Here is a 25306-nt window from a genome sequence, read left to right as displayed (position 1 = left end):
GGCCTGGGGCACTGTCCCAGCTCAAAGCTAGTGCTCTGCTACTTGAGGCACAGCTCCACTTCTGGCTTTTTTGGTGCTTACTAGGAGATAAGCGTCACACAGACTTCCTGCCTGGGCAGGCTTCCAACGATGGTCCTCAGATCTCAGCCTTTGTCCTAAGTAGCTAGGATTACAGGAGTGAGCTACCAGTGCCCGGTTGTACCACTGAGTTTTGAACAGGCCCAGCATGCTCCCTGCCCAGGTACTTTTGCCCCAGCGGAGATGGCTGTGGTGCCAACACAGCAAGCCATGTTGACCAGGTTTTTAATCATAGGACCCCACATGTATTCTGGGGTGCCAAGTGTGCATGCTGTCCAGGCCTTCAGAGCTGTCACGGGAAGGTGGCTGCAGCGGGCTGCATTAGGGTGTCCTGAGTGGCATCACTGTCTACTCTGGCAGGGAGGAGGGCTGGTGGCTCCCGGCCGTCTTGCCTAGTTGCAGGCCCAACAGGAAGTCTCTGGAGAATCTAAAATAGTTCCTGGAAGCCAGGTTTCTCTGCCCCCACTCCCCTCGCTTTCCTCCAGAATTCTAGCTGGAGGAACTTTTCTTTAGGTCTTTCCTCTAAATCTGAGATGAGGTAAGATATTCTGAGACGCAGTTGTGTCTAACTTCCCTTCATGGCAACCACAGCCTATGGTGAAGTCTATCTCCCTCCCAGGCCTGGATGCTGTGCCCGCATCATACAGGCATTGAGTGCATTACCCCCCAGGGCCCAGGTCAGGGAACACCCCCAACTCCAGGCACAGTCCCGCCAGCTCCCCACTGAAGGTGTCTCCAACAGCTCCCCTGGGAGATGATGACCTCACAGGGCACTAGTGCCCCCCTCAACTACGTGCTTGGGCATCACTCATCCACCTCACCTAACCCACCCTAGTGCTGCCACACACAAGCCAAGGCAGGGAGGGGAGGCGGAGCCCCCACATTTTATTAGGGATACTGCAGAAGCTGAGGCTGGAAGCAGAGCAGCCATGTTTTTAACAACAGATAAATTAACTGCAGTGCGGGTTGGGGTTTGGGGACTTGGCCAGGCGATTTAATATTAAAAAACAAAAACACAAACGAAAAAAAGAACAAAAAGACAGACAAACAGTCAGACCCCAAGACATGGGGTGGGGAGGGCAGCACCGTCCAGACAGCAGGGAGGACCAGGGCAGAGAGAGAAGGCAATTTATCCCCCTCACCCCAAATTCCATCAGCACAGGGCCTTCAGAATGGCCCCATGGTGGGGGGCTTTGAGGCAGGAGAGCAGCCAGGTTGGGCAGAGATGGCACAGCTGGCGGGCAGGAAGCCCAGCACCTCAAGATGGCTCAGCCTGAAGTGGGAGCTGGGATATAGTGGCCTTGAACCCCTAGTCCCTTAAAGAAAGAGCTTTACTCTGGGTGATTGGAGGGACTGGGGATGGGGTCTCTCCCTGAGCTGAGTGTGGTCATTTCATCCACAGCAGCGGTGGGGTTGCCAGGGACCCCTCATCTTCTTATCCATCTGCCTCCTTGGTCCCTTAACAGGGAGGGGGCTCCACTGGCTCCAAGGTGTGGAGCATGAAGTCTCAGTCCAGTCTGTAGTCCCCAGCTCCAGAGGGGCCTGTGGGGGGCAGAGCGCCCTCAGCCCTGACTCCCACAGGAAGACAGGGAGTCGTAGAGTGAGTCACTGAGAGACTCTGAGGTCTCCAGCCCAGGAGCGCCCCCACTGGCCACTCTGCCTTCTTCACCCATGTCTGACGTGCTGGGGGTGCGACTGCCCCCAAATGCTGGGCCCTGGGGTGTAGAGGATGGGCGGTTGGGCTCCAGGCTTCGCTTCCGGTCCACGGGCAGAGCCTGGAAAGGATAGACAACTTGAGAACTCTTTCCTTTCCACCTCCTGGTCGATTCTTTTTCGTGTGTGTGTGTGTGTGTGTGTGTGTGTGTGTGTGTGTGTGTGTGTGTGTGTGTGTGTGTGTGTGTTGGTGTGTGCTTGCGTGCCAATCCTGGGGCTTGAACTCAGGGCCTAGACACTGTTCCTGAGCTTTTTTGCTCAAGGCTACCATTCTACCACTTGAGCCACAGCGCCACTTCTTGCTTTTATTGGGGGAAAGTTCATTGGAGATAAGAGTCTCATGGACTTTCCTGCCCGGGCTGGCTTCAAACTGTGATCCTCAGATTTCAGCCTCTTCAAGAGCTAGGATTGCAGGCAGGAGCCACCAGCACCTGGCCTTCTGTTTGATTCTAAGAGGCAATGACTCTGAGGGGTATTCTACCCACTGAGGTGGGGTGCTCTTCAGACACATTACAATCATGCACAGTCCTACTAAGGTTCCCTGTGTGTGTGTGTGTGTGTGTGTGTGTGTATGTGTGTGTGTGTTTCTGTAGAACCCTTTTCCCCACCTAGGGTGGCTGAGCTGCCCAGCCAGAGGGATACTCTCTCGGCCCATTTGGAGTCAGTGCACAACACAAGCTGTACATATTTCACCAGAGACTGTGTCCCTATCACCCCCTTTCTTCCTTCCTGCAGATCTCACCATCGGGGTCCTGGGAAGCCCCTCTAGCTGTCGGGGTGCACACAGGAAGGGGTCAGCAGAACTGCTAGCTGCCCTGGTGTTGGGGAAGGTCCAGTTCTTAGCCAGCTGGATCGGAGGGGCAGGGCCCGGGTCTTCACAAGCATCTGTCCAGGAAAAAATGGGAGGTGGCTGGAGCTGTCTGGCTCCTTGAGACTTGCCACCCTCCATGTGAGACTTACCATTGGGACAGGTTGGGTGGCCACGGTGGCTGGGAGCAGCGGTGAGCAGTGCGGGAAAGGCTGGCATGCTAGGGTGCCGCCCGCTCACCAGCAGCTCCTCTATACCTGGCACCTCCCGCTCTAGCGTGTGGGCGCGGCGAGGGACTTTGGTGAGGGCTGTGGGCCGAGCTGGGGGCACCCCTGCCGGGGGATCCAATCGTGCTGGCTTGTTCTTGGGAAGGTTCTTGCTGGGGGTCGTGCTGCTGCCATGGTCGGGGGGCGGGAAGGTCCCGATGCCGCTGTCCAAGGTTCGAGTCAAGGAGCCACAAGCTAGGGGATGGGGTGGGGAAGAGGACATGTGGTAGGTGCAAGGCAGAGCCTGCTCCCTCTAGCTTCAGGCCCCACCCCACTCAGCCCTCCTGGCCCAACAGGCTCCTCTATAGATCCTGCCCTCCCCCACCAACTAGCCATGAACTTGGAGCTGGTGCCCCCAAATAGCCCAAGAGCCCCCTCCCACCCCCTCAGTGCTGGACACCTGCCAAGGTGACAGGAAGGAATGGCAGGGGGTAAAGGGGAACTTCCTAGCCTCAGTCCCCAGCCCTGCTGACCTGTGAAGTGTGAAGTGGGCACTGGCTCCGCCAGGCTGTCCTCAGAGGGCATCTCTTCCCGCCTGCCCGGCTCACTGCTGGGCTGTGTGGGTACAGGAGACTAGGATGACCCCTCCCACCCCTCCCTGAACCCACAAATGTGTCCAGCAGCTTTCCGGTCCCAGGGAGAAAAACCCAGAGTCAGATCCTCTAGCCGGCCCTGCCCAAGCACTTACCTTTCCAGGTGTTTTTCCACAGCCCTGCAGTGGGCCCACCAGGCCATTCCGGGGCCCGCAGGCTGGCCAGGGGCTCTTGGGGTCAGTGGACACCGGCTGGAAGTCCCCATACTCAGGTTTGGGCTCCCGCCAGTTCTTAGGCGGCAGTTCCTTGCCATCCACCCTAGGGACGACAGTGCACAAGGAGGTGAGGGGGGCCAGCGCCCAGCAGGGAGGCCTGCTCTTGCTGCAGTCTGGATAACTTGTGGTATTCCAATTTAACCCTAATTGTGGTGATGGAATGAAAGGATGGAAACCCAATCTGACTTTCACCATTGGGGAGTGATAAGGACCAAACATGGCCATCTAAGTTGGACCCTCATGGTTGAATCCTGTTGACTTTGGAGGCCCAGGAGAAAACACACACACACACACACACACACACACACGACACTCTCTGCCACTTCCAGACTCTGCCAACAAGAAGGCTAACACCAGATATGGCTCTTAGAACCTGTACCTTCAGAGCCATGAGCCCAAATACACTTTTCTTTATAAAGTAGCCTGCCTCAAGTATGCTTGTTTGTTTCATTTTGTTGGTTGTGGGGTTTAAACTCAGAGCCTGAGCACTGTCCCTAAGCTCTTTTGTTCAAGGCTAGTGCTGTACCACTTGAACCATAGCATCATTTCGGCTTTCTGGTGGTTAATTGGAGATAAGGGTCTCACGGACTTTCTTACCTGGTCTGGCTTCAAACTGCGATCCTCAGATCAGCCTTCTGAGTAGCTAGGATTACAGGCGTGAGCCAGCAGTGCCTGACTTGCCTTGACTATTTCATTAGTGATGAAAAGTAGACACTACAGTCTGACACCCACCAGTGGTGCTTGGCCTCAAGATACCATAACCACCAGAGAAAATGGTGACCTATCATTGGTGGCTGTTCTTACAAACTTTTTTTTTTTTTGGCCAGTCCTGGGCTTGAACTCCAGGTCTGAGCACTGTCCCTGGTTTCTTTTTGCTCAAGGCTAGCACTCTACCACATGAACTACAGCGCCACTTCTGGCTTTTTCTGTTTATATGATGCTGAGGAATTGAATCCAGGGCTTCATGCATGCGAGGCAAGCACTCTACCACTAAGCCACATTCCCAGCCCTTACAAACTCTTTTTGACTCTGGTAATAGGCAGGGAAGCCCTCGAGAAACAGCAAGGGTAAGGGAGAAAGGTAGGAGTCCTTCCTCAAAGCTACCCAGAAACAGTATGTCCTGGAATACTGGCAGACCAGGTTATCTACTGGTATATGCACAACATCCCTGCTTGTTCCCTTGGCCCATCAGAGCACACTTGCCATTCAAACCTTAACTGGGGTCCCGTCCTTTGGACTCTCATTGGTCCAGACCTAGCAACCCCAAGATGAGTGAGTGGGTCCCCTTTGTAAACCACAGCTCTCCTTGTAGTGGGTGCCAAAGGGTAAGATGGGAAGGGTCCCTCCTCTCCAGCCCACTCCCTAAGAGATCTTCAGCAGCCCAGAGGTAGAGTCTAGCAATCACTGGACTGCCAAATAAAGGTCCTAGACCACCTAGTTTGACAAAGACAACCCAGAAAATGGAGACCATGAACTCTTCTCAAATGAGAACTAGTGTGCTAACTCGCCAGCCAGTAAGGGTAAAGTGGGGCGATGGCTGTAAACTCCAAACTTCTGACTGATCTTTCCTTCAAGCTGGGTCACTACCGCCCCCCACCCTGGTGGCACCCTAGCACCCTAAATCTCTGGGAAGCCTAAGCTCCTGGGGCTGGCAAAGGTCCAGAGTTGGGTGTACCCCAGCCCTCACCTGTTGAGCAGCTGTTGCATGAAGGTGTCTGCCCCTTGGTACATGCCAGCCAACTGGCCCTGCACCTGCCCCAGACCAGGGCTAGGTCCCGGGGCTGAGCCCCCAGGCCGTGGGCGAGCCCGGCTGCTCAGGTAGGCCTTCTCCTCCTCCAAGGCCCGGCGCAGGTCTTCCGCCTTGGCCATCAGCTTGGAGATGTTAAGGCTCTCAGCCTCCAACTTCCGGGATTCCACTTTGACCTCCTTCCGGAGTGGGGATCCCCCACCAGCTCCTTCCTTACTCTTGGTGGTCTCTGTACGGCGGTTCAGGGCTGGCAGCTTGCTCTTTTTAAGGCCAAACCAGCTGGCAATGCTGCTGGTGTTACGATGCTTAGGCTCGGAGCCTGGTGCCCGTTCCTGGCCCTGGAGCCGCAACACATTCTCCTCAATCCCCTTCATCACCTTCTCCTCGATGGCAGAGTGTGGGGCCGGCCCCTCGGAGCCCTGGCTTGGGTCAGTGGGGCCAGGTACTGGGGATGTGGGCTGTCCTGTGGAGCTGCCACAATCTGCCCAAGGTGGGCCCTTCCCCTTGTCAGGTTTGGGGGGCTCCTTGGTGACTGGGGAGGCCCCAAGTCGGGGTACCACCTTGGTAGGTGACTTGGAGGGTAGCTTTGTAGGGCTGCTGTGAGGGCTCTTGTTGGGCTTGCCAAGGCTGGGGGCTGAGGTTGGCACTTTAGCAGGGGTCCGGGGCACCTGTGGGCACAGGGCTCCTGCCAGTCGGCTCTTGGCTAGCTCTACTTTGGTGAGGCAGCTCCTTGGTGAGACAGGCTCCAGGTCCACCCGGGCCCCCATGGAGTGGGATGAGTAGACCCGAGGGGCCCCAGGATCCCCAAGTCCAGGTTCCTGTTGCTTCAGGCTGCTTGTACCTAAGGCCACTGTTCCCCGAAGAACTCCCTTAGCTTCTGGCTGCTCAAGGGGTCTGGTGGTGGGGGGCTGCATGTCTCCAGTGTGCTCCCCTGACCTCCCTGGTCCCCGAACCTTCTCAGTGCCAGGCCTTGCTGGCATCCCATTCTTCTCTGGGCCCAGGGGCCCCTCGGGGCCTGTCTTCAGTTTCCCAAGGGCTGCCAATCTGTCCCGCAGAGGTGTGTAGCTGGGATCCCCAGGTCGTCGTCCTGATCCCTGGCTGAGCTTCTTGGATGAGCTGCCAGGGGTCCTGCGGCCGGGGTGGGGAGACTCGGAGCCAGCCTTGTCCGGGTTCTTCTCCTGCGAGTTCCCATAGGAGCAGGATTCCGGGAGGCAAGGGCTGGAGACGCCAGGGCTCCTGAGGACCTCGGGGGCCTGTGGCACCTCCAGAGTCAGCTGTTGGTAGGGGGGCACCTGCAGTGGCGACGGAGGTGGCTCGGGGGGAGGCCCCCTAAAGGTGCTCCGAGAAAGGTCCAGAATATTCTCATAGCAGGGAGACACCACTGGTCCTGGGGACAGGGTCGTGGACAAGGCTGACTGGGGGGGTCTGAGTTGTGCAGAGTCCGGGATGGTGGGACAGGCCGAAGGGCTGGTGGGCAGGCCCTGAGCCCCCTCTGGGGACAGCTCCCCTCCACCCAGACCCCTGCGGGCTAGCAGTGGGGAAGGGCTGCCATCTGAACCACTGTTGCGGCAGGGGATCCGGGAATTTCGGGGGAGCTGGGGGCTGAGCTGGGGGCCTCCAGGGCTTGGGATCTTCTCCGAGGCTGGAGGCAGCTTGAGGAACTTGAGACCTCTGGTTGGAGAGGGCAGAAGGGGTCCCTGGGCTTCTCCAGGAGAAGGGGGCCCGATTTGGAGCTTGCTTTTCACCTGAGATGAAGAATGGGGGTGGCCAAGTCTCGAGCCCAATGGGGTATCTCCTGTACCCACAAACATGCTGAGAAAAGGGAGGGGCCCCTGGCCCTCTGAGGTAGCACCAAAGCCCAGCCTGTTGGCCTCTGGGGTACTCCCACCCCAAGCTGACTTTGGAAGGCTTTTGGGCTTGGACAGCTGTGGGGGCCCCTGGTCTGGGGAGGTTGGCTGCCCAGGACTTGGGTGTCCCCCATTGAGTGGGCTAGCTGCCCCTGCTAGGAAGGCCTGTAGGTAAGTCTCTGTGTCCTCAAGGAGTTGGCCCAGGTTCAACTGCTTGCGGGCCAAGGCACCCAGGAGGGTGTCAGGACTGGGTGCCTCATTAGGGTCACCTGCCTCATCAGAAGAGGAGGAAGAGCTGCTCCCCGGGGCACAGTGTGGGCCAGAGCTAGGACCCTGGGCTGCTGGTGGGGCCCTAGCAGGGCCCCAGGGTTTCCCAGCACCCTCTTCCTCTCCTGGGGCCCCCAAGAGGCGCTCCCAGTGCAGAACGCCTCCCAGGCTGCCAGAGCCCAGGAGCAGATAGGGGGTCCAGGGGGAGGGATCGGGCTGAGGTGGGCCGCACCGCTCGCCATTGAGAGGCTCTGGAGAGCTAGGCCCCTGGCCTGGAGGCTGCCAGGGGGTGGCAGGTGAGCACAGAAGCAAAGGGTCCGTCTCTTCCAGGGCTCGTAACACCTCCAGAATCTGGGCTTTCTTCCGAAGGAATGGGGACAGGGCATCCAGTGCTGGAGGTGGGGCAGGTGGGGGGCCTGGGCCTCCTGGCCGCAGCTGCTGCTCCCAACACACCTGGTGGAGAAGAAGCATGAAGAGGAAACCATGTGCAGCTAGCGTGCTGTGATAGGTGTGTGATGGGCACATCTGTCACAGGGCTAGCCTGGCTGGGTCTGTGTTCCCAAAACTAACTCACAGCACTTAGGATTATGATGGCTCAGCTCCTCCAAAGATGGCTGAATCCTGGTTACAGCAGTTCTTGTAGTTGGCACACTTAGGCTAGGGTGGGTACCCTTAGTTACCCCAGCCTTCCATCCCCATTGCCGTTTGGATCTGCAGGGCTGACGAGTTACACTAGCCTCTGACCTCCATGCTTATTCTGGAAGTGGGGCTAAGACCTCAGTTTAGGGACAGCCCAGTCCGGATCTTTAGCAGAAGACTGGGGATGACTCAATGTGAAACGTCCCTGATGTTACCTAGCACCCCTTTTTTTATTTGGTGCCAGTCCTGGGGCCTGAACTCAGTGTTTGGTAACTGTCTCTAAGCTTTTTTTTTTTTGCCAGTCCTGGGGCTTGGACTCAAGGCCTGAGCACTATCTCTGGCTTCTTTTTGCTCGAGGCTAGCACTCTATCACTTGAGCCACAGCATCACTTCCAGCTTTTTCTGCTTATGTGGTGCTGAGGAATTGAACCCAGGGCTTACTAGGCAAGTATTCTACTGCTAAGTCACATTCTCACCCCTTTTTCTTTTTTCTTTTGCTCAATGCTAGTGCTCTACCATTTGAGCCACAGCTCCAGTTCTAGCTTATTTAGTGGTTCATTAGAGATAAGAGTCTCATGGATGGTCCTCACTGGCTTTGAACCTTGATCCTCAGATTTCAGCCGCCTGAGTTGCTAGGATTACAGGTGTGAGCCACCAGTGTTTAGCTGCTTGGCTTAAGCCCCTTCTTATTTTTTTGGCCAGGGGCTTTTGAACCCAGGGCCTGGGCACTGTCCCTGAGCTCTTTGGCTCGAGGCTAGCACTCTACCACCTTGAGCCATAGTGCCACTTCCAGTTTTTTTTTTGGCCAGTCCTGGGCCTTGAACTCAGGGCCTGAGCACTGTCCCTGGCTTCTTTTTGCTCAAGGCTAGCACTCTGCCACTTGAGCCATAGCGCCACTTCTGGCCGTTTTCTATATATGTGATGCTAGGGAATCGAACCCAGGGCTTCATGTATACGAGGCAAGCGCTCTTGCCACTAGGCCACATTCCCAGCCCCCACTTCTAGTTTTTGAGTGGTTAAGAGATAAGAGTCTCATGGAGACTTTTCTGCCCAGGCTGGCTTTGAACCGTGATCCTCAGATCTCAGCCGCCTGAGTAGCTAGGATTATAGGTGTGAGCTACCAGTGCCTGGCTGTAGCTCCTTCTTGAATCTGGCACCATAGTTAACTATATCTGCTTTGGAGTAAACTCAATGATGTTAAGTTTAAGTCCTAGCCCTACCTAGCTCTATGACCTTCAGCAAGTTATCTGACCTCTAAAGCTTCATGGTATCATCTGTAAAAAATGAGATGGTAATTATGTTTAACTCCATAAATAAAACAAAAGAGTCCCACAGGGCTCCACACAATATCTGGTACAGAATGAATCCCCAAGGGCAACTATGACTCTCACCACATTACTAATGTGTTTGCTCACAGGCCAGTGGCTGGGGTGGGACCTGTTTTTCTTGGTACGAGGCTGACAGCTGAGGACTATACACACTTCCAGCCTGGACAAGAGCCTGTGCTTGACAAGCAGCCCTTCCCCTGGGGCTTGTTAGAAACACCAGTGGAACTTGCACTGACTAGCCTCTAGTCAGCAAGGCCACACATCTCTTACCTCTCTCTGTCCAGCACAGCGCCCTAGAGGCAGTGAGGTGGCTGGTCCTTCAGCAGCGTTCAGGGAAGGGGAGGCTGGTGGCTCTGATGGTGGCTGGAGCGGAGTGAGTGGGGTCTGTAGAGAAAGAAGAATTAGCATGCTGGCCATCTGGCTCCTTAGAGTCGGCAGACCCCTCTTAGGAAGTCTCCTGACCCCAGAGGTGGCTCATCTTGCCACCCCCACTGTGGGTTAGAAGAAGCCTCAGGAGAGCACAGCACAGATAAATCTGCAAACAGCACAGGCTCAGATGTCAGGAGGGGAGACCAGCCAGACAGCAGACAGGCCCAACCCAGAGGCAATGGCAGAACAAACTCAGAATGCACTTTTTTTTTTTTTTGCCAATCCTGGGCTTGAACTCGGGGCCTGAGCACTGTCTCTGAGCTTCTTTTGCTCAAGGTTACCACTCTACCACTTGAGCCACAGCACCACTTCTGGCCTTTTCTGTTTATGTGGTGCTGAGGAATGGAACATGGGGCTTCATGCATGCTAGGCAAGCACTCTACCGCTAAGCCACATTCCAAGCCCCAGAATGCGCATCTTAAGTCCAGCACACTGCTTTTCTCGGGGACTTCCTGTCCTCTTGCAAAGGAGGCTATCATGAAAGTCCCTTCCTGTTCTTCTGACCACCTACAGTTGGAGGATGGCAGAAAATGACCTTAGGAAAGAGATGGCAAGGGAGGCACCATTCTGGGTCCCCAACTGGGTCATGTCAAACAACTACAGAAGACTGCAAAAAATTTAATATCTGTCCTTGAGAATGTGATTCCTTCTCCAGGCCTCTCGACGGGATGGGCCAGCTTTAACCTCCCTGGCCTTCACTTCTACAGGGCTCAAGTTCTGCCTTGCCTCTGGCTGTGTGCAACCAGCTCCTTCAGCGCAGATCTTCCACTTGTGGAGTGGGCGTGGTTTGGCATTCCAACCAGTCTCCTTGCCCCAGTTGACGGCCTTTCAGGCTCCTGGGTTCAAGGAAGTTAAAGCATGTTTTTTCTTTTCTGTTTTTTTTTTTTTTTCCCTTCCTAAAGTATCTGTGCTGGTCCCTAGGCCTCTTTGCCCTGGATCTCTGCTTATGCTGTGCTTTCTACAAGAAAATGCCTCTTCGTGGTCTCTCTGAACTTTCTGTAAATCTTCCATCCATCCAAGTCCAGGTCGCAGGGTTAAGTGACACCCTGCGGGGACCTTCACTGAGGGCCTGTCTCCCCTCCCTGGCTCTAGGACAAGTGGTATCATCATACTCAGCTCTTCAGTCTGTCTGGAAACCTGGGTCCCAGTGGCTCTGGCCCTCTGGGATCATGTCTATCCTGCACAGGCCACAGTCCTGAGACAGGGCCTTGTGAGGCGCTAATCACAAGCAGAGCTTACTTGGTACTTACAAAGCAACTTTCATTCCATCAAAGCACAACTTGGAAATCATATTAATAATAGAAACAGTTGCCATTTATTCCCTTTCTCTCCTCCTCCCATCTCCTCTGGTGCCAGTACTAGGGCTTGAACTCAGGTCCTCATGCTTCTGCTTAGCTTTTTCCTTCAAGGCTGGAGACCTCTGACTTAAGCTACAGTTTCACCTCCAGCTGTTTGCTGGTGAACTGGCACTAAGGGTCTCTTGGATTTGTCTCCCGGGGCTGGGTTTGAACCCCTAATCCTCAGATCTCAGCTTTGTGAGTAGGTAGGATTACAGGTATGAGCCACCAGCACCGGCATATTTTCTTGTTTAATCCTCACAACTACACGCAATATAGGCACTTTTATCTCATTCCTAAAAGAAAAAGAACCTTGTAGTTTGTAAAGCTAGATACTTTGTACATTAAGTTACACAGTAGTTAATTCAAGAATCCAACCCGAGTTTATCTGAGGCCAAGGTTCATGCTCTTTCTATTATGTCATTTTACCCCTGAGGAAGTGAAATCTATAGGCCAAAATGGAGTCCCAGAGTTCACTGAAGTAAAAATAAATGACTTAAAGTTGCTCTGTTATTAGCAGCCATCTAGAAGGGGTGTGTTGCATTTTGGGATGAACTTAAGAGATTTTGGGGTGAACCCTGAAGTAAAGAGAGAACAGGGCAAGGGGGACTGCAGTCTCTGGGCCGATTGGGACCCAGTTCTGCACCACCTGGGTGGCACAGGGACTCCAGAAAGGCTTTTGTGGGGACCAGGCATCCCAGTGAGAGGAGTTGGGGTCAAGAGCTGCTTGTGTTGCTCAGACATACAAATTCAGACAGAGACACATCAACACGCAGAGAGTGTTTCTCTTTTGGTCAAATGTCCTCAGAAGTAGCCTGCTCTTCACCGCCATCTAAATTTGTTCTGCATTCTCCTTCCCACCAAGCATCTCTTTCCATTTTGGGGGTTTGTGGCAGGGTAACTTCTGTGGCATCTTGGGGTGTGTGCATGTGTACGCATGTATCCAGTCCTGGGACTTGAACTCAGGGCCTGGGCGCTCTTCCTGAGCTTCTTTTTGCTCAAGGCTAGTGCTCTACCACTTGAGCCACAGCTACACTTCTGGCTTTTTTGGTGGTTAACTGAAGATAAGAGTCTTACAGACTTTCCCGCCCAGATGGACTTCAAATCATAATCCTCAGTGATCTCAGCTTCCAGAGTAGCTAGGATTACTTACAGGTGTGAGCCAATGCCCAGCTCCTGTGACATCTCTACTTTCTCTTTCTCTGTCTCTCTTGGTTGGTTGTGGAGCTTGAACTCAAGGCCTGGGCACTGTCCCTGAGCTCTTTTGCTCAAAGCTAGCACTCTACCACTTTCAGCCACAGAGCCACTTCTGGTTTTCTGGGGGTTATTTGGAGATGAGAGTCTTATGACTTTCCTGTCCAGAGTGGCTTTAACCTATAATCCTCAGATCTCAGCCTCCAGGAGTAGCTAGGATTACAGATGTGAGCCACCAATGCCTGGCTTCTGTGACACCTTAAATTGAGTCCAGGATCCATTCTCAGAGTCTCCTGCTGCTCCTAGGATATGCAGGGGGTCTGCGGTGGCATGAGAAACCAGTGTCTGTGAACGCGTGTGTACCAGTGGTGGACAGATGCAGCTGTCTGTGCAGTTAGTAGCCGTGAAATTCGCCTTTCCTGCTTTCTCTGTGACAGAGGCTCTGGGCTGTCTTAGGGAGGGCCACACCCCAGCTCTGGGCAGGAAGAGGCCATGTCACTGGCCAGAGTCTCTTGGGAGCCTCAAATAGCTGCATTTGCGGTCTCCACCCATTTCCCCACAACACAGAGAGAAGCAGTGAGAACTTTCTTAGGCAACAAGAAATGCAGTCCAGCTGGGTGGGGAGCACCTGGAAGGCAGGGGGTGGCCAAGCTTGCACTCAGGTATACCAATGTAGAGCTTTCCTCAGGTGCTGATCTATTAGGCTGGACAGGCCTTCCTGTGGACCGCAGCCCCCAGTGTGGAGGAGGGTGCTGAGGGCCTGCTTCTGTGGGAGTGGGAGCAGACTCTCACACAGGGAGCCGCAGGAAGTAGGCTCCGAGGGGTGCCTACCTGGGAGGGGAGGGAGCCAGTGGTGAGCTGGAGCTTCTGTTGAAACAAGGCGCTCAGCATCTGGTTCTGCCGTTCCAGGTCAAACACTCTCTTCTTCAGCTTGATGCACTCTTCCCTCAGGTCCTGCCCGGCCACGGGTGGAGGAGGTGAAAGAGAAGATACCAGGGAGAACAGGATGAATACACACCTCACTCCCAGCGCAGCAGAAATTCTCCCTAGAGGACCCAGGTGCCTGCTGGACACACCCTCCCATCACCACCTCCCTAAGGATCGTGGCTGCATTGGTAGCGGGAGCAAAGGAGTCCATTCTGTCAATCACCTGCCTCTTGAAACCATGCAGCAGTTGATGAGGGGCCTGATGCCTGCAGGTGGCTCACGCCTCTAATTCTAGCTACTCGGGAGGGTGGGGTCTGAGGATTACAGTTCAAAGCCAGCCCAAGCAGGAAAGTGTATGAGACTCATCTCTAATTAACCACCCCAAAAAGCTGGAGAGAGAGATGTGACTCAAGTGATAGAGTGTTAGCCTTGAGCAGAATCACTCAAGGGCAGTGCCCAGACCCTGCATTCAAGCCCCAGTATGGGCACAACAATAACAACAGAGGGCCTACTTTAGAAGGGATGGGGGAGAATGACTGAGATACATTATATTCATAACTGCTTTGTTGAATGGCAACTTCTCTGTACAATTGCTTAAATTAAAAGCAAAGGGGGGGGGGGAGGCTGAGAATATGGCCTAGTGGGTAGAGTGTTTGCCTCACATACATGAAGCCCTGAGTTCAATTCCTCAGCACCACATAAACAGAAAAAGCCAGAAGTAGCGCTGTGGCTTGAGAAGTAGAGTGCTAGCCTTGAGGGAAAAAAAGAAGCCAGGGACAGGGCTCAGGCCCTGAGTCCAAGCTCCAGGACTGGCAAAAAAAAAAAAAAGCAAAGGGGGAGGGGGTACAAAAACAAAGGATGACCTTGGGGTTAGAGTGATCTATGAAGTTATTCATAGCATATGAGTAAATATTTTGATATCACTATGTTTATGGCATCAACTTTGCTTTGCCAGGCCCCAGCAGTGTATGCCTGTAATCCCAGCTACTCAGGAGGCTGAGATCGGAGGATTGCAGTTTGAAGCCAGCCTGGTCAGGAAAGCCCTTGAGGCTCTTATCTCCAGTTAACTAGCAAAAAGCTGGAAGTGGAGCTGTGGCTAAAGTGATAAGAGTGCTAGCACTGAGAAAAAAAAATCTGACGGACAGCATCCAAGCCCTAAGACTGGCAAACACAAAAAATATTGCTTTAAGGGCTATCACAACCTGGAGAAACCAGTTGGGACTAACGTAAGGGAAGGAGTCAAGTTCAAATCAAAGTTTCCACAGTTCAGAGTCCTGGCCTTAGAAAGCAACATACCTGCTGAGGCAGAAGGGGCAGAGCAAGTGAAGGGCCAACAGGCCATGTTCTCCACGCCCCCTCCTCAGCTCCTAGTGTAGGCTTAGGCGAGCAGGCTTTGGGGTCCTATAGAAGGACCTCCTAACTGTCCAGGGCCGCTCCCAGGGTGAGAATGTTCCCTGTGACCACTCACCTTCTGGTTCAGCAGTGCCTGCACCACATGGTTTGCAACCTGGGGACAGAAAGCCCTGAGGGTGAGCTGACAATCGGGTCCCGTGCCCCCCACCCCCACCCCGGCCCCCAGTCCCAGAAGACTTCCCACTGAAAACCCCACAGACCTCGTCTAGACAGCGTTCGTAAGTCTCCCGCTGGTTCTCATTGGCCTGAGCGAGTGCTGAGTTTTCTGCCTGCAGGAGTGAGGAGGAAGAGGGTAAGAAGGAAGCTTTGGGGATCTTTTGCCCCAAAGAGCAAATAAATGAGAGGGACGTAGCAAAGGGAACTGCTTTGTTGAATGGCAACTCCTCTGTACAACTACTTAAGTTAAAAACAAAGTGTGTGTGGAGGGAATAGAGACAGAAGATGACCTTGGAGTCAAGAGTGACTCGTGAAGTTATCCATAGTATACCACTTGAGCCTCAGCATCACTTCCAGCCTTTTCTGTGTATGTGGTGCTGAGGAATGGAACCCGGGGCTTCATGCATGTTAGGCAAGCCCTCTACCACTAAGCCACATTCCCAGCCCATGAGTATATACTTTGATGTCACTATGTTCATGACATCAACATTGCTTTGCAGGGCACCGGTGGAAGGACAGAGTCTTCAGAATGTGGCAGGGAGGCTTGGCCTGCGGACCCACACTTTGCCCTTCAACTTCTGAGCTCTGGGTCATCCAAGTGCTTCCTCCTATGGTCTTTGTGACCATCTTTTTTTTTTTCCCCTCCCTCAGAGCAGGCAGGGGCATGAACATGGGAGGTGGGGGAATTGAGACGTTTGAGGATTAGGATGGCCAATTCCTACACATGCTTGTGGGCCCTGAGCTTGCACCTGGGATGGAGAGCCAAGAACAAGGAAGGGCTTCTCTGAGGAGCTCTGCTAAAGAAATACTTGGCTTCCTTGGAGGTAAGGCCAGATAGCCCTAGCCATGGGAGAGTGAGAAAGGCCTACTTGAGCTCTTCATCCACACAGAGCACCTCTGCGTCCCCTGGGTTGGGGCCAGCACTGCTATCCCACCCGCCTTGTGCCACACACCTCCAGCTCCCGAAGTCGGTGGAGAAGCTCCTGGCAGGTGCTGGACTCCATGCTGTCATCACCAATGGACCCTGGCCTCAGGTTTCTCGGACTCCCAGCTGGCTGGTCCATGTCCTCCGACATCATGCCCTAGGAACAAGTGAAAGATGCCCTGGTACGTGACTCCGGGGCAAGAGGAAAAGACGAGGAGGAGGATAAAGACAAAGCTCTTCTGTGTCCTGGAGTTCAGATCAGTCTTTGTAACAACTCAGGGTCAGGCTGGGAGACATCTGCTCACTCTTCCCATTTTGAAGCAGAGACAAATGCGCTATAAACCTTTGCTCTTACACACTCTAGACATTGCCCAGACAGACACTGAGCAAGGAGCCAAGACCCTGAATTCTCCAATGGGATTGGCTTCAAACTGGCAAACCAATCAGCCTCCTTGTGCCTCAGTGTTTACCAAGTAACAATAATGTTACCTAACTTACACAGTGTTGGCAAACAGAAATTAGGTCTACAAAAGTGATCTGAAAATGTTAGGAAACAAAACAAATACTATGTTAGGAAACAAAACAAATACTCACGCATGGTGGAACCTACATCAAATTCCCAACTACTCAGGAGATAGATATACTAGGTGTTCAAGACCAGCCTGGGCAGTTGTAATGGTAGATCTCAAAAACATAATATAAAAACAAAAGCATGGGGCTGGGAATATGGCCTAGTGGAAAAGTGCTTGCCTCATATACATGAAGTCCTGGGTTCGATTCCTCAGCACCACATATGTAGAAAAAGCCAGAGGTGGTGCTGTGGCTCAAGTGGCAGAGTGCTAGCCTTGAGCAAAAAGAAGCCAGAGACAGTGCTTAGGCCCTGAGTTCAAGCCCCAGGATTGGCAAAAAAAAAAAAAAAAAAAAAAAAGCACTCAAGAGGTAGAGTTCTTAGATGTTCAAGACCTTGGGATTAATATCCTCAATGCTGAAGACAAACACAAAAACAGTAACAAAAAACCCCACTTAGTTAAATACCAGCAGGAGGCTGAGATCTGGGAAACTGGGTTTGAAGTCAACTCAGGCAGGAAAGTCTGTGAGACTCTTATCTCCAGTTAACCACCAAAAGTCAGAAGTAGAACTGTGGCTCAAGTGGTACAGCATGAGCCTTGAGTTAAAAAGCTAGGGGAAGCCGGGCAGTGGTGGCTCAAGTCTGTAATCATAGCTACTAAGGAGGCTGAGATCTGAGGATCCTGGTTCAAAGCCAGCCCGGGTAGGAAAGTCCATGAGACTCTTATCTCCTATTAACTACCAGAAAACTGGAAGTGGTTCTGTGGCTCAAGTGGTAGAGTGCTAGCCTTGAGCTGAAGAGTTCAGGGACAGCACCCAGGCCCAGAGTCCAGGCCCCGTGACTAACAGAAAAAAAAAAATTAGGTTTTTTTTTTCTTGTTGTTGTTGTTTTGCCCATGAAAGCGTGTGTCCCTCTCAGGCAAGGGACCTCAGAAGGGACTGATCCTCAGAACAAAATCCTATTTGTCTTACTTGTTACATTAGTATAAGTTATAATTATTATTGTTCCTCATATAAGTAGTAATATTCGTGTGTGAGTATGTGTGTACACCAGTCCTAGGGCTGATCTCAGGGCCTGGGCACTTTCCCCTAGATCTCAGCCTAAATAGCTAGGATTATAGGTGTGAGCCCCCAGTGCCTGGCACAACTTGGATTTTTTTTTTGGGGGGGGGGGGGCAGTCCTGGGCCGTGAACTCAGGGCCTGAGCACTGTCCCTGGCTTCTTTTTTGCTCAAGGCTAGCACTCTGCCACTTGAGCCACAGCAACACTTATGGCCATTTTCTGTATATGTGGTGCTGAGGAATGGAACCCAGGGCCTCATGTATACAAGGCAAGCACTCTTGCCACTAGGCCATATTCCCAGCCCACAACTTTGATTTTTTGACTAAAGGTTCTGTTTGGCTTTTCCAGTACAAGCCAGGTGAACACATGAAAACCTGCTTATTAGCTCATTCACTCACATGGTAAACCAAGTGAACCTGTTTTCTAATTCTGAGAAATGGGCAGAATGATTCTTCCTGGCAGTGTCACTGTGAGAGTCAGGTATGATCATCTAAGGACAGACAACACCCAGAGATACAGCCTGCAAAGGTGTGTATGTGAGTTGGCTAGTTGTGAAGAGCACTAAGGCAAGGACACAGTGTCCTCACCCCCAGCCTTGGCCTTCAGCTCACTTGCTGGGTATCCCTGAGACCAGGCCATTCTTCCTGGGCACAATAGGAAAGAACAATCTGGAAGGAGTGAAGAATACTGCCACTGTGGCACTGGTGGAACAGCTCCTTTTATGCATGCTGGCCTTTCCATTGAGGCCTTTTTTGTGCTGGTACTGGGGCTTGAACTCGGGTCCCTTAGCTTTTTTCACTCAAGGCTGGTGCTCTACCACTTAAGCCACAGCTCCACTTGGTAGTTAATTGGAGATAAGAGTCTCACAGACTTTTTATGCCTGGGCTGGCTTTGAACCGGGATCCTCAGACCTCAGCCTCCTGAATAGCTAGGATTATAGGCGTGAGCCACCAGTGCCTATCTGCTGGGGCCTCTTGACAATACTTCTGCTTAGTTGGGCCTTCATTCTCCAGCTCTGTAATGGTTTCCTTCACCAGGCTGTCAACCCCAAGACCATGAAATCCCAGGTGTAATAGTCTGCATGCAAAACACATACTGGTGACCAGAAACTAGTGTGTCATGGGCCAAACCCAGCAAAGTTCTAATTTGCACTGTGCTATGTGATGCTTCTATCTGTCAGACTCTTGCATTGGTGACTAGTTTTTAGTGGACTAGCCTTTATCTTCCACCCAAGTTCCAATTTTTCTTTTTTTTCCGGCACTGGTCCTGGGCTTGACAGGGCCTGGGCGCTGTCCCTGTTTGAGACACAGCTCTACTTCCAGCTTTTTGATGATTCATTGGAGGTAAGAGACTCATGGATTTTCCTCTCTGGACTGGCTTTGAATCTGGATCCTCAGATCTCAGTCTCCTGAGTGGCTGAGCCACCAGTGCCAAGCTGGGTTCCAATTTTTCTATTAGACAAAAGCAGCAGGTCACCTCTTTCTTGCTCCGCTGAAAACCCCACAAGGTGCCCCAGCCCCTTTCCAGCCTCTGTTTCCAGCATACACAGGCCCCAAAGCTCCTCACCAGTCTCTGTTCTCATCCAGGCTGGCACGTTCACACTGGCAGCCAGAACAGTCACCTCATCTGTGGAGAAACAGAGGGACGTGTCAGCCATACACTTCACAAGCATAACTGGGCTCCTTCTGTGTGGCAGAACACAAGGGGTGAACAAGCCAGGAATCTCTGCTTTTGTAAGTACAAAGCTTCCACTCTATTGGTGGAGGCAGACTGAGTTGTGATCATAGGCAGAAACCTGTACAAAGCTTAGTTAAGCCCAGGATGGGAAAAGTACTCAGGGCAGAGTAAAGAGCTAAGGTCCCACTTTCATTTAGGAGTCACTCAGCTAATAGCCACATGGTGCTTCCCACCCTTCCAAATACACGCGGTGATCAAAAAGAGAGGTAAATGCTATTATTGACTGGGCACCAATGACTCAGGACTGTAATCCTAGCTACTCAGAAGGCAGAGATAGGAGATCATGGTTCAAAGCCAGCCCAAGCAGGAAAGTCCATGAGACTCTTACTTCCAATTAACCAGCAAAAAGCTGGAAGTGGAGCTATGGCTCAAGTGGTAGAATGTTAGTTTTGAGCAGAAAAGCTAAGGGACAGTCCCCAGGCTCTGGATTCGAGCCCCAGTACTGGCATAAAGAAAAAAAGAAAAGCAAATGCTATTATCAATGCCTGTATTTTTAGATGCACAAACCGAGGAACAGGAAGTCACTCTGGCATACACTAATTGTATGCCACATGCTGTGTAGTGCTGGAACTTCCTTCCGCATCATCACATCTAATTCTCCTAACAACTTTGGCAGAGGGCAGCTTGGGCCTGGGAGAAGAAGCTGGCTCTGGAGGCAAAGAATGCTGCCCAAATCACATGGTTGGTTCACATAGACAGGCCTGGATGTCTCTCTCCTCTGCAACCTGTTTGTACACATATACCCAAGTTTTACTTGGCCAGCCAGCACTATGGAAAAAGTTACATGAAAGCTCCATTCAGCTACAGGGCCCTTGTAGGCAAGAGCCTGTCTACACAGTCCTGAAGCTTTGCAGTCAGACAGATCTGAGTTATAATCCTAACTCATCAAGAGAAGCTCTTTCCTGGCTTGTAAATTGGGCAGTGGACAGGGAACTGTAGAACAAAGGAGATAATGGATGCACAGTGTAAGGCATGAACTAATTGGAGGTTCTCATGGCTGCATGCTAACCTGGGCAGGGCAAAGCCTGAGGTTCTGCAGCCTGCTATTCTTGGCTCATACCACGTGGCCTAAGTCCTAGGTCCCTCCCCCAAGGTCTCAGCTGCAGATCTCAGGTACTGCCTGGCCTAGCCTGGCTTAGCCTGCCTACTGAGGCTCTATCCTCACATCCTCATGCTGTACCCTCCAGCCCTCCCTCCAGCTTGCCAGCCCCAGGGCTAACATAGCCTTCATTGGTCACTGCCTCGGACCTAGAGAGGAAGGAATAGCTGGGAATTCTCAGGCCAGGGACAATAAGCAAAAGGGAGCAGCCTTCTTTCTGATGTCTTCCCCCCCCCCCCCCCGCCACCCCGCCCCTACCCCTTTGGTTGTGCTAGGGATTGAATCCAGGGCTTAGGCAAATACATGATCACTTTGCCCCCCCCTCCCTTTTTTTGGAGGTAGGACCTCCTACTTTTGCCCAGGGTGATCTTGATCTGGAGATCCTCCTCCCCCTTGCCCCCCAGTAGTTGGGATTATACGCATAAAACACCACATCTGGCTAATATGTTTTCTGCTTCTTTTTGTAGGACCCGAGACTTGAACTCCAGACTAGGTACTGTCCCTGAGCTCTTCAGCTCAAGGCTAGTGCTCTACCTCTTAAGCCACAGCACCACTTCCAGTTTTCTGGTGATTAATTGGAGATAAGAGTCTCACAGAAGGGCTGGGAATGTGGTGCAGTGGTAGAATGCTTGCCTAGCATGCTTGAAGCCCGGGGTTCAATTCCTCAGTATCACATACATAGTAAAAGCTGGAAGTAGTGCTGTGGCTCAAGTGGTAGAGTACTAGCCTTGAGCAAAAGAAGCCAGGTACAGTGCCCAGGCCCTGAGTTTAAGTCCCAGGACTAGTGCAAAAAACAAAAGCGTCTCATGGACTTTCCTGCCCTGGCTGGCTTTCAACTGCAATCTTCAGATCGCAGCCTCCTGAGTAGCTAGGATTACAGGTGTGAGCCACCAGCTCCTGGTTAATACTTATTTTTAACATTCCACAACAATTTAAAGTCCTTTGTTGTTTTTGTTATTATTATTTTGGTCTGAGATGGTGACACAACACCTCAACACTTGATACTTCTGCTCATTGGCTAGTGCTTGTTCTACCCACTGAGCCATGCTTCAAATCCCAGCCCTTTGCTATTTTAACATTGGAAAATGTATTGAATATGGTTTGGTTTGTTCATGACATCATTACCTTTGATACATTTAGAAATGTATAAGCCTGGGAATAAAATGACAAAAATTTGAAAAATATTCTCCTTCTGATAACCAGCAAAGGGATTACAAACCTAAAAAGGCCTCAAGTTGCCTTCACAATTTGATCAGTTCTGCCTGTACCCCTCAATCCCAGTCTCTGGACATTCTTTTTTGAATACACTGGGGGGCAACTCCCAGGGAAGAAGATGAATAGGGTAGCATCCAAGGACCAAAAAAGGATAAATCTAAAAGCCAGGGGAAGCCCAAGGTTTTGTGATCCTCACATAAAAATATAATCCAACTAAGCAATGAAGATTACAGCTGGGTGCTGGTGGCTCATGCCTGACCTGAGGATCATGGTTCAAAGCCAGCCCAGGCAGGAAAGTCCGTAAGACTCTTATCTCCAATTAAACACCAAAAATCCAGAAGTGGAGCTGTGACTCAAGTGATAGAGCACTAGATTTTAGCACAAAAGCTCAGGGACAGTGCTCAAGCCCTGAGTTCAAGGCCCAGGACTGGCAAAAAAAAAAAAAAGAAAAGAAAAGAATCTTTTTCCCTAAGATAATAAAAAGTATCTCTGTCAGGCGCAAAAGCCAGACTTTATGCCAATGCAGTGGTTTTATGTGCTGAGGTGGATCGGAACCCATGTACCCCCAAAAGCCAGCCACTGTCACCCTCCCAGTCCTAGCCTCACGAGGCAGATGCTGGAGTCTCACTATAGGTGGCCCTCCTGGTTCACAGGCCCTGGAGGCTAAGCTGTCCTGCACAGCTCTGCCCGCCTGAGAGGCTCCGGAAGTGTTGGCTGAAGGAAAGGTATGAGTCACTCTCACACTGCTCTCATGCTGCAGTGGTCTGAGCCGACTCAGGATGGAGTCCGCAGATCCACCACAGCAGAGGGAGGAAGCTGTTAGCCTAAACTGGTGAGGAGTCACAGGAAAAGAGCTACTACATTTAAACTTGATGGTGGGGTGAGGAAGAGCATATGCCTGTAAGTAGGACCAAACTGAGTACGAGACTTAAAAACAAACCAGGTGCCAGTGGCTCGTGCCTGCAATCCTACCTATTCAGGAGGCTGAGATCTGAGGATGGAGGTGTTAAAGACAGTGTGGGCAGCAAAGTCTGTGAGACTCTCAACTCCAATTAACCAGTGAAAAGCTAGAAGTGGAGCTGTGGCTCAAGTGGAAGAGTGTTAGCCTGGAGCAAAAAAGCCCAGAGACAGCACCCAGGCCCCAGTACCAGCACTCCCTGCCAGTTATGGTGGCACAAATCTACAATCCCAGCACTTGAGAAGCTGAGGTGGGAGGATTGTGAGTTCAAGGCCAGTTGGCTGCACCATGGGACCCATCTGTCATTTAAAACAAAACAAACGGGGCTGGGAATATGGCCTAGTGGCAAGAGCTCTTGTCTCGTATACATGAAGCCCTGGGTTCGATTCCCCAGCACCACATATATAGAAAATGGCCAGAAGTGGCCCTGTGGCTCAAGTGGCAGAGTGCTAGCCTTGATCAAAAAGAAGCCAGGGACAGTGCTCAGGCCCTAAGTCCAAGGTCCAGGACTGGCAAAAACAACAACAACAACAAAAAACAAACAACAAAAACAACACCTTCCTAGAAGTGGAGGTATGATTCAAGGGCCAAAAATCCAGGCCTGAGTACAATGCCCTGAGTTCCAGCCCCAGTACTGTGTGTGTGTCCTCCCCCAACCCTGCCACCAAAGAAGGAAAAAAAAAAGAAAGAAAGAAAGAAAAGAAAAAGAAAACCAAAAATCTTCCTGTGTCGTCTATGCTACTGGAAAAATCAGAATTCAGCGAAACACAACCAGCTCCAGATCAAACCTCACCAAGAACTCGGTCGTTCAAGACCTAGGTTTCCTGATTAAATCTCAGAAGAAAAAGCCAAACCTAAGTCAATTCCCTAGAGGCTGTGTGGGGCGTAAGGGTCCCCTCCCACCCCCAGAGGCTTACCACTCTCCTCCTCTCACCTCTGTAATTAGCGTCCCAGCCCCCCTGGGAGTTGGGGAGAACCCAGGTCTCCCAGGATGGCCTGGTCTCAGACATTCCTCCAAGTGCTTCCACAACTCCCGTTGGGTCCGAAACACTCCATGCAGACCAGGCTGGGCAGGGATGGGGCGGCCAGGGCTGGGAAGTCTACCCTCTTGAACTGTAAGCTTCTCCCGCCAGAACAGCCAATGAGCAGCCCTTCCCTCCTCCACAAAGGCCTGATTCAGAGGGAGGTGACCTCAGTGCTCCAGGGAGGGAGGGAGGGAGGGCACAGCAGCAGCAAGCTCTTTGGCTGTACTTTAAGAGGGTGTGGGGGGCAGTTTGGGGGCAGCCAGGGATAGGGAAAAACTGCTGTTCAGGAGTGTCCGGGTAACCTGGGGACTTTGCTGAATAAATTGGTGCTGGCCATCTCTTTGGCCTAGTGGGTTGTCAAGGGCCCGTCCCCTACTTCCAGCCCAGGTTCCTAAGCAAGTTACACAGTGAGCCACGTCCTCAGCCCCGAATCTCCTACCCCTCCCCAACCACGGCACAGGGGCTAGAGAGGTGGCAGCAAGTCTGTTCTCCATCCTTCCTGGCCCTGGTCCTCAGCCAAGGCTTTCTGGCTCCTGTGGAGCCCCCCACTTCCCAGCTGTTCCCCTCGGAGTCCTCCAGGGAGAGAAGCCCAGGCTGGGGAGTGGGGGAGGGGTGGGCAGCTGCAGGAAGGCAGAGATGGAGAAACTACTTGAATAACAGAAATCATCCGCAGCACCAAGCAGTCCACTCCTCTCCCAGCTGCTTTCTGGAATCCCAGCCTGTCACACCCAAGAATCCACTTGTAAACAGCAACTTCTGCACCCATAGCAAACACCCCTTTTGCTCCAAATCAGCCCTGAGCTGCCACGGTATGTGGGGAGGGATAAAAAAGACAAGGCCAGGACATTCCTGATTGATAATGACCACTTCATCTCTGGCCCAATGTATCTTTTAGATCTAAGAATTCCAACTGGTCTCAGTCGCCTACAAGGGAAGAGAGTAGGCAAGAATTTCCTTTACTTTTCTGGACTATTGCCACTGTCCTTGGGGAAGGGGCCCACTGCAAGCCTTCAGCCTCCTCTTCACAAGCACTCCAAAACCCTCCCGGGATGGAGCAGGTTCTTTTGAAGCAACTGCAGCCGCAGGCCTTGCTCTTCCAGGCAAGGCAGGAGGAAGGACAGTGCATTATTATTATCCCCCAAACATCTAGGGGTTTCTCATTTTCGTTCCCAGAGCTCTCCGGTTCCTAGTCCAGAGCATAACCCAACAACAGAAATAGCAGCTGCAGGAGGTGGGGAGAGGGAAGGGGTTCAGACACAATGGATTTATTTATAGGGCTCCACACCAGGGGCTCCACAGCCAAGCAGCCTAAGGCCCCATTCCCAAAAGGCCAGTGCCTGGCTAAGGCAATGGGAAAAGCCTCTAGCAGGAAAGCAGAGCCTAAGATAGACTAGCCCAGCTCTGCTATTTCCTTACTTGTTGTGTGATATCGGGCAAATCACTCAACTTTTTTGTTTTTGTTTTTTGGGGGCTTGAACTCAGGGCCTGAGTTCTTTTTGCTCAAGGCTAGCACTCTACCACTTTGAGCCACAGCGTCACTTCCTATCACAACTTACTAGGAATAAGTTCCTTCCCACTAAGTACAGCAGTCTCCAAAGAGTGGCCTGGGACCCCGAGGTCTTGTCAAGGGGTCCACAAGGTCAAAATTATTTTCATAGGACTACTAAAGATATCTGCCTTTATCATTCTCACTCCTGAATGCAGAGTGATGTTTTACAGACTGCTATATGACATCACAGTAGGAGAGTCCAGCTGTCTTCT

The 25306-nt window shown here is 52.1% G+C and overlaps 1 protein-coding gene across 6 annotated transcripts in view; it reads right to left on the bottom strand.

Moving 5' to 3' along the window:
• Nucleotides 1–909: 909 nt before the first annotated feature.
• Nckap5l (NCK associated protein 5 like) overlaps nt 910–25306 on the bottom strand; it is a 44856-nt gene continuing 20459 nt past the window's right edge. Inside the window, exons 1-13 of one of the 6 annotated variants that reach the window (XM_048364850.1) lie at nt 23455–24279; nt 19049–19137; nt 15911–16039; nt 15002–15070; nt 14857–14895; nt 13293–13415; nt 9772–9885; nt 5361–7987; nt 3554–3716; nt 3339–3420; nt 2752–3060; nt 2534–2676; nt 910–1853 (exon numbers count right to left, since the gene is read on the bottom strand). In XM_048364850.1, the coding sequence (XP_048220807.1) occupies nt 1641–1853; nt 2534–2676; nt 2752–3060; nt 3339–3420; nt 3554–3716; nt 5361–7987; nt 9772–9885; nt 13293–13415; nt 14857–14895; nt 15002–15070; nt 15911–16039; nt 19049–19137; nt 23455–23530 (4176 nt within the window). In that variant the 5' untranslated portion in view covers nt 23531–24279 and the 3' untranslated portion in view covers nt 910–1640. Of the gene's footprint in view, nt 1854–2533; nt 2677–2751; nt 3061–3338; nt 3421–3553; nt 3717–5360; nt 7988–9771; nt 9886–13292; nt 13416–14856; nt 14896–15001; nt 15071–15910; nt 16040–18987; nt 19253–23454; nt 24280–25306 lie in introns of those variants that run through there. The other 5 variants (XM_048364878.1, XM_048364858.1, XM_048364866.1 and 2 more) reach the window with 5 other exon arrangements.

This window comes from Perognathus longimembris, chromosome 1 (assembly GCF_023159225.1).
Source record: "Perognathus longimembris pacificus isolate PPM17 chromosome 1, ASM2315922v1, whole genome shotgun sequence".
NCBI lineage: Eukaryota > Metazoa > Chordata > Mammalia > Rodentia > Heteromyidae > Perognathus > Perognathus longimembris.
The sequence above is the reverse complement of the archived record's forward strand: the minus strand, read 5'-3'. Positions and strand labels throughout refer to the sequence as shown.